We start from the raw sequence: 19,099 nt of genomic DNA on the forward strand, positions 1-19,099 counted from the left end.
TCAAAACCAAGTCATCTCCACATCATCGCTCATTTCTGTTTTCTCCCTGTCCATGTCCATCATCTCCTTGGCACACATCCTTGCACAGATGCTATGGATGACATATTTGATGCTTTACTTCATTCTGTTACCCAGATTGCTGATCCAGATTTGTAGGCCCATTAGAGCAGCTGACAATTTCTCTGTTCCAGTGGATGGGGAGCTTGTGGTTCTTCAGATAATGTTGGATTCCAACTCCTTTCAGCCATGACCACTGACAGCAAAATGCAAAGGGGATATCGCCCTCTGCCACTGGCTGAACCCTTGCTTGCTGGAGTTGTGAGGAGGTGGCAGCTTTTGCGGCATTCATCTTGTGAGATCTTGCCAGAAGCCACCACTTTTCCTTGCTTCTCTGGTGGTAGGGGCAGGGACAGGGACAGGTGGGGCGCCCACAGGGGCACCACCCCTCAGGATTCCTCTGCCTGAGGCACCTGCCTCAATCTGGCTTATGGGTGGGCCAGTCCTACTGATGGGGAGTTGGAGTTCAACAACATTTGGAGGACCACAGGTTCTTCACTGTTGCCTTGATTCTGTAGGATTCACCATGCGGCTATTATTTTCCAGAACTTCTTATCTGTAAGGGCAGCTAAATTCTGTTCCATACCTTCTCTGAAGCTCTTTTATTCGCACCATTAAGTTGAGATGTCCCTGAGAGTATTGTTCTATAACGTCACGTACATCATATGGCTTTCTAGCTTGCTGTAAAAATAAGAGAGAATTAAATATTTGTTAAATCACATAATGCATAGCAGGTCACATATACTCGATTGACAACAGAAAGACTTGGAAATTAACTTTTTTCTTTCTGTGCTGGCTCACCATGTTGACTTACAACAAAGCTTAAAAATAATCAAGCCTAAAGGAGAGAAAACTTCCAAAACAAATAAAACAACAAAAGTGAAAGAAGAAATCAACTGCAGCATAAAAACACTGGAAAAGAAGATTGTGGCAAAATCAGACACTGATCAGGCCTAAGGCCTGCCAGATGAAGGGATTTATTGTGTCAGGTAGTACAGCAATAACACAGAAGGCCCTCTCATGCATTCCTGTCAACAGCACTGCAGGGCTGCACTTACCACAGTGACCATGGCCATGTACAGAATCAAGTCTGTTCCTTCTGGGATAGGTTTTTGGTTATTCTAAGGCAGCCTTCCCCAACATGGTGCCCACAGATGTTCTGGAATACTAGTGCAGTGCTAGCTGGGGCTGACGGAATTATAGTCCAAAACATCTGGACAGCAGGAGACTAGGGAAGGCTGTTCTAAAGTGTGATAAAATGGTGGGAGTTGGCATTCATACAGATTTGTACTGCCCACCTGGTATTCTGTGCTTTGCCATACTTTTCTGGTTGGGAAAGGTGGTTTTAAGAATGCTTTAAAAACCCTTTCATAATTTTATAAATGTTTCAATAATTTCCCCCTTCTGCCGTTAAAGCCAAGTGCTTTAGTAACCATAAATACAGTAGAAAAATTAAGGATGAAAAAATAATAATGTAAACCAATGCATATAAAACACCTCTTAAAATTACCATAACGGATTTATACACATGAAAATTCACTACTTTTAGGTCTCTTGCACTACAAGCCAGTGGTATACGCAAGCGTTTGGTAAGCTAGGACTTGATCCACAGGGCTGATTTGTTTCAGCACTGATAGTATAGCACACTGAACAAAATGGAATATTTAGTGCTATGGTGAGCTAAGAGTCCAATCCTCTTGCAGGTGCAGAACCTACAAGTAGGAGAGGTCCCATACGGCACAGCAGAGCCCTGTTTGCTCCCTACACCATGTGTGTACCAGGCTCTTAGGGAATGGGAGACCAGTGTATGACTCCAGTCTCCCTGTCCAAGTTCCTTTGCTCTGCTTAGTCAAGGAACACAAGCTTCAAGGAGAAGCATTTTCCATGAAGGAAAAACACAATGATGATGTGGCTCCCACACAGATATGTCATGTATAAACATCAGGGGTAAAGCTCCCTAGGATACCGAATCACACACAATACGTATTACTAGTAAAATCAAATATAGTCAATAGGTTTTGGAAACAGTCATTTATCCAGAAACATTAAGTAGTTTTTAGTTCCACTTAGATCAGGGACTTAGGCAAGTGATTAACTCTCTTGCTTAAATCAATGGGACTTAAAAGCACTTCAGCTGGCTGGAATGTGCCCCCTGGGGAAAGCTACCCACGTCTCAAAACACCCCTGCATGTCCCAAAGTGACCCAGTAAGAATCATTGCCCAAGTGGGGATCCGGATTTGGGCCTCCCCAGTCCTAGTCCAGCATTCAACACACTTTAAAACATTTTGGTTCCGGCTGATGGTTTTGTGAATTGTGTAAAGTGGCATGTGGCAAGGACAGTTGTGGCTGATTCAAATAGCCATTTTAATGTGGAAAGCTCACAAGCTGTCATGACTGTCCCTGCCACCACACTTACTTGTCTTTTTTGTATGTTAACGTGGTCAAATCATCACTTTTTAAAGGAGATGTTTTTTTGTGGGGGGCGGAAACCTTGCAAGTGCATTTCAAACAACACAATTCACTGGCATCGTCTTGGCCAGTCACCATTAGGGATTGTGTAAGTGCGCACAGACATTGCTTTGCAGTCCCCAGCCCTTAATATTGATGGCAACAAACTACCTGCACTGTGTTTCCCATTACCTATTCTTTGCTTTATTCCCCCCTTCCCCTTTTCCAATTAGGAACCCTGCTGATGGTAATAATTACATTAAATGAGTTAGAATTTTCTGCATAATGTGCAGGAGAAGTGTTTGCAGAAGGCAAAGCAGAGAATGGCATGCATTAAATATGTGCACAGCTGCTGCTTACTGCTCCTGCTATTTGGTTGTGTGCGCAGCAGCTGCATGGCACGGAGTTTCCCTCAGAGCCAGAATGGGAAAGAAAAGAGGGAAGTTCAAGCTGCAGGAAATTCTGAGGAGTGTAACCAAACAATGGCCAAGTACAAGCGTGTGCAACATTCTTTGAAGTACAAAGAACTTTGAACTATCTTGTTTGCCAGAAAGCCCTCTGAAGTGATTACAGAAAATTACATACACAATTCCTGATTGATAGTAAGGTAACTGAATTACGTATAAAGTACAGCACAGTTTGCGGTAACACTTTGAAATATAAAGCTATAAATACATCAAGAGCGTCTGGTGACATCATTGTAAAAGCCACAACAGACATGTCAGTTACCCCTGTCATCAATGGAACTCCAAAATAAACTTTGTTCACCACGTACAGCAGCTTTTCGTACTCATTTTCAGTACGAAGTACATGGGTACAAGACAACCTTTTAATGGAATACCAATCCTGCTAATGAATGCATTATCTTTTAAAAAAACACTTCTAAAATCTTGATAACAGAATTTGGATACTACAACAACTACTACTACCGGTGGGGAGAACCAGACCACACAGAAGCAGCTATAAAGGCAGCTTGCTGATGACTTTTTTCATAAACTTTTTGGAGTTTAGGGTGACCAGTGGTGGTGTGGCCAGGGGCAGCTCATCCTGCTTCACTGCTTGAGGTGAAATGGGAATGTGCCGCCCCCCACCCTGCTGCTATCCCACTCCCTCGTTGCTGCTGTGCCGCCAGCACCTCTCTTACCTGCACTGCATGGCACCGCCCACAAAGCGCCAGCACTGGCACTGACTTCCGGTGAGATCTTGCATGATCTCGCTGAAGTCTTGTGAGATTTCAGTGACATCTCACCAGAAACCGGTACCGCTTCTCCACTAGTGGTGGAGGCAGCGGGGCAGGTGGTGGAGGCAAAAGTTCGCCCCTTGGACTTTTGCCACTCCAAGTGGGCACTTGACCCTGCCTCATCGTTGGGCCAGGCCTGGGTGTGGTACTAAAGTGCCCCCCCAGGCAACCCATACTTCTGCTTGTCACCAATGTGACCTACAAGAAAGTGGATTTTTCCAGCTTCAGCCTCACCACAGCAGTCATCTCCGCTTGCTTTATCTCAAACCAACTTTCAAGACTATGTGGATGGAAAGAAGATCTATCTGAAAGTATGGGAGACTGGATAGCTCAGTTGGTTAGACCATGGTGCTGATAACGCCAAGGTTGCAGGTTCGATCCCTGTATGGACCAGCTGCATATTCCTGCATTGCAGGGGGTTGGACTAGATGATCCTCAGGGTCCCTTCCAACTCTACAGTGCTATGTGGGAAACGTCTCAGAAGCTGGACAGGTGACTGAATAAGATTTCCACTGGCTGGGAGTGAGGCACCAGTGTTCTGTATAGTTCCATGCCTGTCTCTCCACCTGAATGGCAAAATCAGAAGAAACTACGCAGATTTTAAAAGAAAAGTAAGTATGCGGTGTAAGAGAAAAAACATGCAAATGAGAAATAACAGAAACCAGCTTTTCTTAAAATAGAAGTTAGATGGCCTGAATGTAGATTTTACATCCAATAAATGTGCCAATCTCCATGTCTGAGCATAAGTGTTTAATGAAGGCTTGAACAGAATTATATAGAACTTGCAGGAGGTTACTAGTTATATTCCCAACAAGTTTTCAAGGAACTCAATAACCCTTCCGTGAACTGAGCTGTTTTGACTTCCACATATGAATAGTGTGCAAGAAGTGCACAGAACAGAGCAACTTGCTCCCGAAGAACAAACACCTAAAAGCTTATGTGTTCCTGGGAACACAGCCTATTGAGATGCCAGATTGCCAATAAGTAAAATAGGCAGTGGAAATCAAACCAGCAGGACGTTGTAAAAATACAGCTAGCTGGTTCTCTCAGAGCAGGCTTTCCCAGGAGTATGTGTGAGAAAGGTGGCAGAAACCTTCCAGCACGCTTGCAAATTTCTATCCCAGCTTCTTATCAGGACCGCAGCAAGTATGAGATAGAAACAAGGTTAAGGTAGTATGCTAATCTCTAGGCCCACTGAGTCAGCCTGACAATAATATACAGCTCAGAATTAATGAAGACATATGAGAATGTTTGCATTGCAAGGAAAAAGAGATAACAGAAGGTGAAAGGTCAAGTCCATTAGCAGAAAATAACATTTTAATTCATGGTACATTTCAGGGGCTTAGCCTGTTCCCAGTGCATCCACAGTTGACTAACCTGCTGCTAAACAACCACCCTATTCAAGAAGGGAGAGAATAGTGGGTGTAACTCACCATCACTAAAATGAATTGCCTTGGTCTTTTCTTTCTTAAGCCCACAAAAGGAACAATAATAAGCCCAGAAGAATAAACGAGTTTATTTAGATAAAGCAGCTCACTATTCATCACCTCACCTGAAATTTCTTCTTTGCCACAAAATATTGCATCCGACGTATCACCTTAATGGCAGAACGGTGATGTTCTCGCAAGCTGTGGGAAAAATGAGAAGGGCGAGTTAGCCGGAAAAGAGCATCTCTGCCCACATAATAATGATAATGATCCCCAGTAAGTGCTTTGGTAACAAGCGAATGTTTATAAAAGGGGCAACAATCCTTCCTGAGGACACAACGTGCTACTATTATTGTGACAAAGGACCAAGCTACTAAAATCCAAAGTGTTTATCTCTACGATTTATACTAGAACTTAATGTCTTTCACGGTATTAAGTAGTGAGGAGTGTATGAAATCTACCCCTGTGTCAAATGAATCCATCCAGTTAGCTTTCCCACCCTTTCCCCCTCAAAAGTAACAGCTATTCATGTTGAAAAGGTAGAGGTTTCAGATTACTGTGCTTGCTGATGCACACAATTCAAGAAAACAAGCACCCTCACATTTTATTTGAACCCCCCTCCACCTGGCCTGATAAAGTAGGAAAGGGTGGGTGGGTGTAGCCCTTTATAAAAAGGTTTCCTTCCCACCCCCTTTTCCAAAATATTATATCTATCCATTTATATATATATATCTCACAACAGCATTTACGTATGCAATCATGATGAAGCATATCCATATGTGAAAAAGCAAATTAACGAAAGGTTGCATTTATTTCACTGGAACCAGAGTATGCTAGAACACTGAGGTTAAAATATTTGTTTATTTATTTTTGCATTCAACCTTTCCTTCAAGGTTCTCCGTATAATATTCAAAGCAACCCTGTGAGATAGGTTAGGCTGAAAGCTGGGTCATCCCCAAGCAGGGATCTGAACTCTTGTCCCCTTGGGTCCTAGTCTGGCATACTGATTGCTGCACCACAGTAACTCTCTATTTGTTTTAGAAGCACAAATACATGCAGTAACAAGGAGTCAAAAAGAATACTTGGGAAGAAGTATTTATAGTACAGAGACATAAAGGGTTAAGAGTGCTACAAAGACCTCTGTTCAATTAGTAGGAGAACTAATCTAGAGTATGTGGTTTAAGGGTTGCATTCATTTTGTGGTGCACACCCACTCACCCCAGCCACCGAGTGAAATGTTTATTACATAATATGAATCATCTTTTTTAAAAAAACAAAAAACCAGACAAACCAGAAACCCACCACCATTGCATATCATATTCATTTTAACAGAAGGGAACTGTCTTTGTTCAGCACCCCAGTATGAATTTTGCTGGATGCGTGCCAAGCAAGACTGTTCTTTTCATTCAAGTCAATAATTAATAGCTTCACTAAAGTCAATTTAATGCTGGTGAAAGACAAGAGTGAGGCGACGGTGTTCTGCCCACCAAACAGACACAGTCATGGCAGCGGCAGCAGCACCACAATTGCTCTCGGCAGTAGAGCTTGTGAGGAAAGCACAATCCCTTTTAGTGTCTGGCAGTACTGGTGCCCCTTGGTCCAAGATGTTGAAGCTACTATTCTGATAACATCAGTTCATAACTGTAATAGTTAAGGATTTCAGTCACTTCAGCTATTAGGCCATCCTTTTGTTGAAGCTTCATTATCTAATAGGTTAGGAAGAAAGACTAGCAAAATGGGAAAACAGGACAGTATCTGTGACATCAGTGTGGTGTAGTGGTTAAGAGTCTCGTAATCTGGGGAACCGGGTTCGCGTCCCCACTCCTCCTCATGCAGCTGCTGGGTGACCTTGGGCCAGTCACACTTCTTTGAAGTCTCTCAGCCCCACTCACCTCACAGAGTGTTTGTTGTGGGGGAGGAAGGGAAAGGAGAATGTTAGCCGCTTTGAGACTCCTGAAGGGGAGTGAAAGGCGGGATATCAAATCCAAACTCTTCTTCTTCTTCTCTTCTTTGTATCTGGAACGATACTGTTCTATTTTCCCATTTTGATATTGGCACACTTGCTTTACACACACCTTGGACACTTATGTGAGTAACAAGTATATCCAAAGTTAATGATTCTTCCTGTTAGACAGAGATAGACAAAATATCTACTGGTAGATTTCTGGGTGACACGGTTTCACAACAGCAAGGACAAAATCACCCACCCACTCTGCCACACCATTCATTATGCTGCTGAAATTATGAAAGCGGCAGGTGGGGAGGGTAACCTAGAGTTGATTTTTGTGTGGGGAAGGACTCAAGGCCAGATTCAAAAAAGTATGTGCACTAGTGGGAGCCAGCACAATGAGTACCTCTAGTGCAACTGGACCCACCCATCTCCTCCTCCTAAAGCAGCTTGGGATGGAGGTGATGGTCTGGAAAAACCCCTAAACAGTGCATTGGAGGGGGAGAGAGGAGATCATTCCATCAGGCAAAGATAAATGTTTGTGATGATGGAACAACTGGAAGAGCACAATGACAACACCAAAGTGGAAGGGGTAGCTAATGCTGCAGAAGACGGAATCAGAATTCAAAATGGATTGGAGAACTGAGCGAAAGCTAATGAATTTCAATGGGAACAAATGTAAGGTTTACACTTAGGCAGGAAGAACCAGATGCACAAATATAAGATGGGGGACACCTGGCTTACCAGCAGTATATGTGGTCTTGGTGGACCACAAGCTTAACATGGGTCAACAGTGTGATGCAGCAGCAAAAAAGAAGCTAATGCTATTCTAGGCTGCATCAACAGAAGTATAGTGTCCAGATCAAGGGAAGTAATAGTACCACTCTATTCTATCAGGCCATACCTGGAATACTGTGTTGAATTTTGGGCACCACAATTTAAGAAGGATGTTGACAAGCTGAAACGTGTGCAGAGGAGGGCAACCAAGATGATCAAGGGTCTGGAAACTAAGCCTTACCAGGAGCAATTGAAAGAGCTGGACACGTTTAGCTTGGAAAAGAGGAGACTGAGAAGAGATATGACAGACATCTTCAAATATCTAAAGGGCTGTCACATGGAAGAAAGAACATGCTTGTGTTTTTTCCTGCTCTGGAAGGTAGGACTCAAACCAATGGCTTCAAGTTACAAGAAAGGAGATTACGCCTAAACATTCGAAAAACTTTTGATAGTAAGAGCTGTTCGGCAGTGGAACAATCTCCCTTGGGGGGTTGGGACTCTCCTTCCTTGGAGGTTTTTATGAAGCAGAGGTTGGATGGCCATCCGTCATGGATGCTTTAGCTCAGATTCCTGCATTGCAGGGGCTTGGACTAGATGACCCTTGGGGTCCCTTCCAAATCCAAGATTCTCTGATTTCAAGTGGTGAATAAAACTGCTATCATAACATAAACAGTTATAATAACATGCAGCGAATTGCATATTAAAATACAATAAAAGAACAAATCATCCAAACAATGTAAGACAGCCAAGTCACAATATCAGGGGACTTCTTTTTTAAAAAAGCCTTCCCATACTAAAGGATTATGGAGAGTATTTCCAACACGCCTGCCCCCCACCCTACACATTAACGAGCCAGAAACCTTTATAGACAAAAGATACACAACAAAAGCTTACTTCAACTGTTCAAGGACTCTGGGCAAATTAAAAATCAGTATAAAGAATTTCCCCTCCCCCACAAGAAACCTTTTTTCTTTGTTTGTTTAAATTGCTATCAGTTTCCACACAATTTCAAAGAAAGCACAACTGTTTAGGAAGATAAGAGCAACAGGTGGGTTTTGCCGTAGAACTGCAGAAGATCTGCACAATTGATTACAACCACTCTGTATCCTTGAGAACAAGCCACATTGAACTGGATCCTGAGCAGGCATGTGTAGAACTGTGCTGTAATATCCATGGTGAGCCATAGTGCACATCCATGCATGCTAGGTATACTTATACCTGAGCAGAAATGGGGAACCTGTGGCCCTCCAGATGTTGCTACACTACAACTGCCAACAGCCTCAGTCAGCAAGGCCAGGAATGATGAGATGTGGAGTCCAAAAAGCATCAGGAGGGACACAGGTTCTCCACTGCAGAGCAGTGAATCATAGGGGACAATGACAATGCCAGACATATTATTACTTGTTCTGGACAGGAGAAGCTTATCTCTAAAGCCTTAAATAATTTGGAATTGGGATACCTGAAGACTCACAACATTCCATACTATCCTATCTAAGCAGGTGAGGCCCTTCTCTGTGTTGCATCTAGGTTGGAGGCATGGTTGGTGATAGTATGAGGTACGAGCTTTCCGGTGGCCATAGCAGTATTGTGGGCTACCTGGCCCCATGAAGTGTGGATGGACCCCTCTTTGGTTGCATTTTGTCATCTGTACCAGATGACAAAATTGTCAGTTCTGGCAGACAAAATGGTTTGTTCTGGCAGGCTTTTGCCTGCTAAGGTCATTTTTACTTGTGATCTATGCCATTGTTGCTTTTAAACAAATTTTAATGTTGTGTGATTTATGCATTTTTTATTATTTGTATTTTAATAGATCAATGTGCATAAGCACAAGAAGGACAGGACAGAAATGTTTATATAATGAATGAATCAATGCATGAATGCAAGTGTGACTGAGGAAAATATCGTATTATGTTCTATAATTTTATATGCACTGACAATTCATGAAATAGAACAGCCCAACGTATTAACAACATTTCTGAAATGTGCTTTGGAAAATTATTATAAATCACCATTAACTAGTAAATCTCTTGATATTTTAAATTCCTATTTCAAAAAGTCAAATTGACATACCTAGTTTTGGCATACAAAGGGAGGAAATGCCGAATGTCAAGTCTACACTTAGCTTAAAGTTTGAATTTCCTGCCTTTGATTGATCTGAATTATTGTCTGAATAGCATGTGTTAATCTTCGAAAGCACATTCCCTAGGTTAGATTTAAATTTACTGCCATTGGTTTAGTACGCTTTCTTTCACGGCAAGTGTGTTCATCTCCATGTGTTGCCTTATGTTGGCTGTTTAGCAATTTGACTGAATATGTATCCTTCCCTGTCAGGAAAACATTTCACACAGTGGCTTCGCGTTCACTGAAATATTTTAAAATGCAGCAAATAAAGATGACAGTCTTTTCATTTTGATACTATTGGATCGCCCTGCCTACTACACACAATTAGGACCATGATCAGTACGTGAGTGCACATAATCAGGCTATGTTTAAGGTCTAGTTAGCATAGAAAACCCTGAACAGCTCAGGACTAAGTTATCTCAAAGATTGACTGCCCCTGTATATACCTGCAAGATGACTTCGAATCATATGGGGAAACTCTGATTATGACACTGCCCCCTAGAGAAGATCACAGGATAGTGATGCACAAAAACACTTATTTTCTGTTGCCCCCTTTCTGTGCACTGCCCTTTCATCTGCCATATTGAAACAGCAATCATCAGTTACTTCAGTTGCCTTCCTAAGACTCCTCTTTTTCTCTAAGCCTGACCCTTAAGGTGCGACCCTGATTTATGCAGCTGAATCTCTTTAATATGCTGTTTTTATACTGTTCTGGTTGTGCTGTGGGTTAAACCACAGAGCCTAGGACTTGCCGATCAGAAGGTCGGCGGTTTGAATCCCCATGACGGGGTGAGCTCCTGTTGCTCGGTCCCTGCTCCTGCCAACCTAGCACTTCGAAAGCACGTCAAAGTACAAGTAGATAAATAGGTACCACTCCAGCGGGAAGGTAAACGGTGTTTCTGTGTGCTGTTCTGGTTCGCCAGAAGCGGCGTAGCCATGCTGGCCACATGACCCGGAAGCTGTATGCCGGCTCCCTCGGCCAATAAAGCGAGATGAGCGCCGCAACCCCAGAGTCGGTCACGACTGGACCTAATGGTCAGGGGTCCCTTTACCTTTACCTATTTATCCTAGGCTGTATTTTTGGGTTTTATGTTGTACATACTACACATCACTTGGAGATTTTTAAACTGGTTTAGAAAGGCTAATAATTAAACAAAATTTTGCTATATCACTTTTGCTTTGACTCGTCAACAGAGGAGTGAGTAACAGAATCAAAATATATTTACAAAATAACATTATACTATGGTTGATGCACTTCTTTTTTTCAGATTTGAAACTGAATGAAAACATTCAACTATTTTTGGTTGTTGTTTCCTTTTTGGGGTTCTTCATTCACCTCCAGCCACAATTCAAGGTGCTGATTCTTAGAGTGCTAAGAGGCTCTGGTAAATATTACTTGTTTGTTCCCATACAAGCCTCCTCACATCGGTTGTTATTTGTAGCTATACTGGTGATGACATGTAGCAGAATATTTCCATGGTAGCACCATGGGTACTTCTGGGGAAAAGTAACACCCTCCTGGTATTATTGCCTGGTATTTAAATGTTAGCGATTCCTCTCCTGAATATTTGAGCTGAGTGCATTTAGCTTATGCAACTGTTGCATTTTAGTTGTTACATTTCATTACAATGTGTATTCACTGTGTGCCAGGTAGGATATGTGTTTTTTTAAAACAAGGAGGAAAAAATCATGCTTATTTACACATTATCTGTAGCAGACTAGATTTTAAAGATACATGTTGCAAATGAGCTGGCACATGTTTTCTGTGCAAGCAGTGACAATCTTCCCATGTAACAAAATCTGGTGGGAGAGATCCGGAACACCCACATGAAACCATTTCACTGGTACATTTAAGCCTAATGAAATCTTTCAGCATCTGGTCCCTTGAGAATTTTGGTATAGAATTTGCTGTAGCCCAAGGTTAGTCTAATCTTTTCACACATTCTGTCATTCCCAGCAAGGTTATTCATAACGGAGCCTCTCATTACTGAGCTGTGTTTTACATGTGATGTGCTGAAGTGGATTAAGTTGCACCTTTAGATATTACATAACAGGAAATGGGTGACCACAGTATAGTGGCATTGAAATAAGAGTAAACAGACAATTGAATTCTATGGAGGCTACATTATTCAAATCTTTACTATTATTATATTTGTTATTTCCCTCTTCTTCTTTTAAATGAAACTCAAAGTGACTTACAAAAATGAAAATTAAAAACCATTGAGGAACAACCTTAAATACACACGTAATATACATACTGTTATGGGTTTTAAGTTGTGTGCCAGACTCTTCTAATCCCTGGATCTAGCAAGTGTTAGAATTTAATCAAGGCTTCTAATTCTTGGAATAGCCAGGCTAGCCTCCTTATAAGGTGATAGCCTGGGTGATGAGCCATTAAGGGGAATTAAGGGTCTCAATGCAGAGTGGCAAATGAGGAAGTGGCAGAGGAAGTGGCAGAGTGGGCAGTAGGAATATAGCACATGAAGGCATCTTGCTGAAGTCTGGATCCAAACCTAGAGCTGGCTCTGCACCCTACAATAAGCACCCTCTACAGCCTGATTTTCTTCATTTGTTCTCCACTATACAGATATCTAGCAGAACTAGTGAAAAGAAAAGAAAAGAAAAGAACCAAGTATATCAGTTACATGGCAACAAAATGCTTCTACCACTCTTGCAATGGCACATTTCCCATTATCTTTGGTGCAGCAACACAACCTCTAGAAAGCGAGTCTGTTCTGAATAATTTCTCTTACAATGGCTAAAAAATACTGTGCAATTTCAGCTTGCAAGGAGAAGCCTTCCTCCATAAATCAGAATGTGTAATATGAAACTAACAAACAGCACAGTGGCACGTATTTATGGATTCAAAACACATGGAAGAACAAGCTCGGTTTACCCTTTCCCTTTCAGTTTTGCTCATGTATAAAACAAAACAACACATCTTCTCTACACATATAAACACGACAAAAATGAAGATTAAAAGAGTAAATATAATGCAAGGTCAGTACCTTTCTGAAAATGTCTAAAAACCTCAGCAGTTTTTACTTTCTTCCCTTAGGGCACAAGTGCAGAATTGTCCTAATGCAGAGTATTTTAAAATAGTTAGAGCATAATCCGCTATTCAGCCTGTTCTTTCACCAAGTTTTATTTAAGCAGTTTATCTTGTTGAGATTAGGATCTCTTTTATAAAGAAATACCTGGTAAAAGCAGGCCTCTGGTTTTGAATGTCAGGCCATATTTCAATGAACGAGAGGGGGAAAGGCTCTTAATAGCAGAATGCTCTCTCAACATAATCTTTATCAGGCAACAGGAGAACTAATGCCAACACATTAGAGATAATTCCTCTAGCACTATGGATGATCCACAGACAGTTTGTTTGTTGTCTTGAAGGCTCCCATCCTATTATCCTGAGTTTTATGTTGGCTTTTCAGTCAGGCCTTGCTGTATTTAAAGATACAGAGATAGAAACTGTGCAACTACACACAACATGCAAATGCATGTCACTGTGGTTGAACAGCCTTTGAGGGGCCAACCTCATGGGAGGGGAAGTGATGGTGAAGTGTGATTTGAAGTAGAGAAACAGCAAGAATGAAAAGGGATAAGAACTCACTCCCAGCTCACTGCTTCCGTATTGGGAATCATCATTCCCTTGCTGCTAGTGGTTTATCCTCATCAGAAAGGGCAACTGGGCTACAATTGCATGCACTTCTGTTTGGTAATTAATACCAAATTAGAGATGTAAAAACCAAGGTAGACAAAGTTATGGCAACTTTCTTTTGAAGTACTGGTGCCAGAGGCTATGTCCTGTTTGCTGCTAAATAAGGACAGGTATGGTAGAATGGACGCGGGTGGCGCTGTGGATTAAACCACAGAGCCTAGGACTTGCCGATCAGAAGGTGAGCTCCCGTTGTTCGGTCTCTGCTCCTGCCAGCCTAGCAGTTCTAAAACATGTCAAAGTGCAAGTAGATAAATAGGTACCGCTCCGGCGGGAAGGTAAATGGCGTTTTCGTGCACTGCTCTGGTTCGCCAGAAGCGGCTTAGTCATGCTGGCCACATGACCTGGAAGCTGTACGCCGGCTCCCTCGGCCAATAAAACAAGATGAGCGCCGCAACCCCAGAGTCGGCCACGACTGGACCTAATGGTCAGGGGTCCCTTTACCTTTACCTAGGGACAGGTAGAGCCCATGATTCAAGGAAAGGATTACCTACTAAGAATGTCCACGTGCTTTTACTGCCAATTTCTCTCTCACACACCTTGTTTAAAAATCATTTTATCTTGTAGAATTGCTGCTCATTTTTGACCCATGCAACAGCATTATGTAGCATGTCCGTTGGATCAAGCCTAAGATCAAGCTGGGACACAGAAAGGAGGCCATCTTTAAGATGGGTAGATTTTGACAGGGAAATTCATGCTTGTAGACTTTTAAATAAGGGAATTGTAGAATACATGATATATCCCGATTTTAGTGATCTGCATAATGACTCTGTGTGTATAACATACTATTCTCTCACATACCAGCTAGTTGGAATTGTTAGTAACAGGGAGAGAAGAGGTTGGAAGAAACCCATAGACAAGAAACGAATGGAAGAAAGCTAGATTGCAGGAGTATGTTCAGTCCTTTCCCTTCTTTTTCTGCAATTTGAGTCAGTAAGTATATGTGAACTTTTAAATATATAATAAGCAACACCTGAAGCTCTTGATTGATGCTGTTCCCTACCCCTCTCTAGGGAACAAGAGAAAGCCAGTGCTTTGGCAAAGTTAGGGGTGGTAGATCTGATTGAGAAAAAGGCCTGTAATACATGCAGCCTACAAGCTTTCACAGCTGGTTGTATACATCTCTGCCATGTGTCTATTTGGTATCATGCTTTGTTCTGTTTTTGTTTCAAATATATCTGCAGCTTTTGTTTTGTTGTTTTTGCTCTTTTTATTGTACATTGCCTTAGAATGCATGTGTAGAAGGTGATAGATGAGAGATAGATGACAGACAGATAGATAGGTATAGACAGATTTTTAAAGCCCTTGATTGCCCTATCCATATTGAGTAATTACACACAGACAGTGCCTTCACAAAGGTGCAAGCTAAGTGACTGATGGCCTTTGGCTCGTAGCCTCAGGACTAGTACCTGGAGGACAGAAGAACAGTGCTCCATTTCCACCATATGCTGAGACCAACCAGAAAGTATGAAAGAGGTTACCTACGGGCATTAGGGAGAGTTGCTACTGAATTGCTCCTGTGAGTCACCCTCATTGAGTTGGCATAAGGGTAAAGGCCACATCTTTTTTTATCAAATCTTTTTTCAGGGGGACTCTGCTTGCCCAGAAAATATAGGGTAGGGTGCCAGGCTCTACTAATATTATATTTATTTTGGGGAAAAGGTTTTGGCAGTTATTTAGATGAATTACTAGTTCCCCATGATACCTTGAATAGCATGAATGATGGTGGTAAGAGCATCCTTTAATTCTTCTAATTTGGGTAACCTTTAGTTTTTCTCATTTCTGCTCAGGTTTCCAGACTGAAGTGTGTGGGATTTAGGGGTTGGCAAGAATACTCTTTAATCCTCTATTCGGAAGGATTTCTTCTGGCCCCTGTGTTTCAATTTTGCTGTCGTACATTCTTTCTCTTTCTCGTTGATTTATGGTATTTTGTTGTACTCTAATGTTTATTTTGCTGTTTTAATATGTTGCTCGCTTCTTCTGGGGCCTCTGGCCCGAAAAGCACTATATAAATAAATAGTTATGTGTGTGTAATGTATCTGGAAGAAACAAAGTCAGGGAGCTGTAGGATTCAGAGTTACACGGATGGAAACGCTGGGGAAAGTGACTGAAAGCTATACACCCAAAGTCAACAAACTATTTAAAAAATTAAGCGCAGAGTAACAAAGTAAATGGTGATGGGCTGGCAGTGATGCTGCTAAGATGGATGTGAAAATTACAGGACATCACAAAATAAATATCAACCCCCATTACGCATGTCCCTAGAAGGAAAAGTTAAGCAGAGTGTCTTGGATCTAAAGATCCTACTGTGTGCGTGGGAAGCACTTCTACTCACAGTGTGTGTGCCACAGTAAATACACCATCTCCAGCCTCTCCACCTCCTGAAAACTGGCTACAGGGAGCTTCAAGACACTTAAGAGCAGCTTTCTGGGTTGCCATGGGGCTGTAGATGGGGGGGGGGGGATCAGCATTCCCTCAAGAAGATCTGCCTATCAGTATCCACCAGAAAAAATGTCTCATGTAGCAGGCATTTTGCATTCAAGCCAGTGTAAAAGACAGTGGCCAACCCTGAAGTCTTTAGTAAGGTTCAGAGAGGGGGAAATAGCATGTACACACCAGCTTCCTGGCCCAGTTATGAGCATTAATTGCATGTTGCCACAGGGCTGACCTCTGTGATTCCTAGCAAGACTCTCTCTCCTTTGCCAAAATGAGAGCCATAGCCCAAATCCCAAGCTTTGTAGGTGCTGGAAGGTCTCCAGAAATGTATAAAGGATAATAAAAGGAAAGAGGCTAACAGTTTTAGCCCACACTGAAAGGGCATAATATGCTATTTTGAACAAAGATAGAAGAAAATGTAGAGCTCTTGATTACGAAATGTATTTCTCAAGATAGTCAATTCAGGGGTCCTACCCTCAAGTATTCTCCCCCCTAATTAATCTTGATTATATATACACACAGTATAGCTCTGTTCTCTTTTAGAAACTGAAGAAATGAATACTAACCCGAGACTGAAAAATGTTGCCCTGGCATATAAATTGCTCAGTCCTGCCAGGGAAAGGGTTTGTAGTGCAGGTTGGACATAATCTTTCTTTTCCCCCAAGAGTGCTATAGTGTTTCTGGGCAGAGAGAAAGCAAACTGTACTAATGGTGTGGAAGAAACAGTTGCAAATGATTTTAGCACATAGATATTTTGCAACTCTTGATTTATTTTACTTGCACTGCTTTTTAGTGTTTTTCTTTATGGCTATGTAGGATTTGTTGCATGTGAGCAGGTAGCAGTGAAAAATATTATTTATGTCAAAATGTTGAATTGCTTTCTAACCTGGCTTCATTCAAAGGCACCTCTTTTAAAAGCCAAACCTTTCATTCTGCAAAGATGAGAAATGCCAAATAAACACATAAATACATAAAAAAGAAAAGAAAAGAAAATGAAAAGACAAGATTTGTCAATTTTGGGTGAGATCTCATGGGGCGCACAAGGTGCCACCTTGGGGCTTTCTGCCACCTGAGGCAGAATCAGGCTTCATAGTTGGGCTGGCTCTGGATCAAACCCACTGTTGGTGTTCAGTGGCCAAGTGAGCAAGACACTTCAATATTTTCCTGTTTTTTAATGAAATCATATTTCCTAATTCATTTAAGAATTGATTTGCTGTCCTACAATACAACTTACAAATAAAACACCAAATCTCAACCCTCCCCCTCAAAACAACAGCACCAAAAACAACAACACCAAAACCAAAACCAAATACTACAGATATGGCCTGGGGAAACAAAAAATATATTCTCCTCATGCAATCCCCACCCCCATCATCCAAGTAGGATACAAGCAATCCTTCTGGAGAAGAGCATTTCACAAGCTAGGTGCCACCACTGTGAAGGCCCCTGCTGGCCCCCCCTTTGGCAAAGGAGACACCTAGGAATATCCCCAAGACGGTGAATCTATTCATTTCTATACTTTAAGTAAAAGATAGAAAAGCACTACACAGTGGTACCTCGGGTTAAGTACTTAATTCGTTCTGGAGGTCCGTTCTTAACCTGAAGCTGTTCTTAACCTGAAGACCACTTTAGCTAATGGGGCCTCCTGCTGCCGCTGCGCCACCAGACCACGATTTCTGTTCTCATCCTGAAGCAAAGTTATTAACCTGAGCAGTGGTGTAGCGTGGGTTGTCAGCACCCGGGGCAAGGCAAGTAATTTGTGCTCCCTAACCCATGGATTTGCGCCCCCTAACCCATGGATTTGCGCCCCCTAACCCTAACCCCCAGATGTTGCGCCCGGTGCGGCCGGCCCCCCCTGCACCCCCCACGCTACGCCACTGAACCTGAGGTAATATTTCTGGGTTAGCAGAGTCTGTAACCTGAAGCGTATGTAACCTGAAGCGTATGTAACCCGAGGTACCACTGTACACAAGGCCAACTTACTAGGCAGTCTTTACAGTAGAACTGTTTTAATCTATTGCTATTGTTTATGGGTTTTAATTTAGTTTATAAGCTGCTGTGAGAATTCTTTGGGGAATTGAATGGACTGAAAATTAAATATTAGAAACAAGCAAGTTAAGCAAAATAAGTTATAATTCTCCATACAAGTATTCTCAAGATTATGCACATCTTCAAGCTATCCTTTGTCTAACTCTTTCTTTTGTGTGTCTGTAAGGATAAAAACATACTAGAACAAAATAAATATCTGTAACTGAGTAAAGCAAAAAATGAAAAAGAAATATTCCTTCTTTTGTATACAAGTTACAACTTGGTATCTTAATCTGCATACTATTATGTCTGTCAACTGGTTTATGAATCATTGATTTTAATCTGAACAATCTGGGTGTTGACACAATTTATCTGATGTCTTGTAAGCAACATCTCTTTCAAAAATGGAAAACAATTACTTTGTATTATTCCTTTGCAGCGAGCAACACTTAGAAGTGTATACGGTACATATTTGCAAACACCCTAGTTTACCCATTGTTTCTGAGTGTTAAGAGCTTCAGTTTATGTACAGAGCAAACACACACATTTGCCACTCATCTCAGTGGAGGGAGGTGCAAAATCAGTCCACTCTGCTGAACTCAATGGGAACCCAAGAATGTACATGCGACTGCACATGGACCTTGGATTTGCTTCAGTGCTTCTAACCTGGTTAAAGTAAACCACAGTTTCCTGTTATGTCCCATGCAGCAAATTGGCTTAATAAACTGACACAAAGCCAGAGTTTCTCATTTCAGGCAAGCAATTTCATATGAAATAGAAACTGCATCTTTAAAGCAGCATAGAAGCACTGAAGCAGCTTCATGAACCATGGTTTACATCCAGCCTGGCCCAAACATAAACTGGGGAAAATGTATACATTCTGGTTTGCAAATTCCACTTT

The 19,099-nt window shown here is 41.8% G+C and overlaps 1 protein-coding gene across 3 annotated transcripts in view; it reads right to left on the reverse strand.

The window, feature by feature from the left end:
- KCNQ1 (potassium voltage-gated channel subfamily Q member 1) overlaps positions 1–19,099 on the reverse strand; it is a 283,258-nt gene that overhangs the window by 85,230 nt on the left and 178,929 nt on the right. For all 3 annotated transcript variants that reach the window (XM_081903779.1, XM_081903781.1, XM_081903780.1), the window contains 2 exons: positions 5,299–5,374; positions 644–738 (listed from right to left, as the gene is read on the reverse strand). In XM_081903779.1, coding sequence (XP_081759905.1) covers positions 644–738; positions 5,299–5,374 — 171 coding nt within the window. The remainder of the gene's footprint in view (positions 1–643; positions 739–5,298; positions 5,375–19,099) is intronic.

The sequence above is a fragment of the Podarcis melisellensis genome (assembly GCF_964234715.1).
Source record: "Podarcis melisellensis genome assembly, chromosome: 1".
NCBI classification, from domain to species: domain Eukaryota; kingdom Metazoa; phylum Chordata; class Lepidosauria; order Squamata; family Lacertidae; genus Podarcis; species Podarcis melisellensis.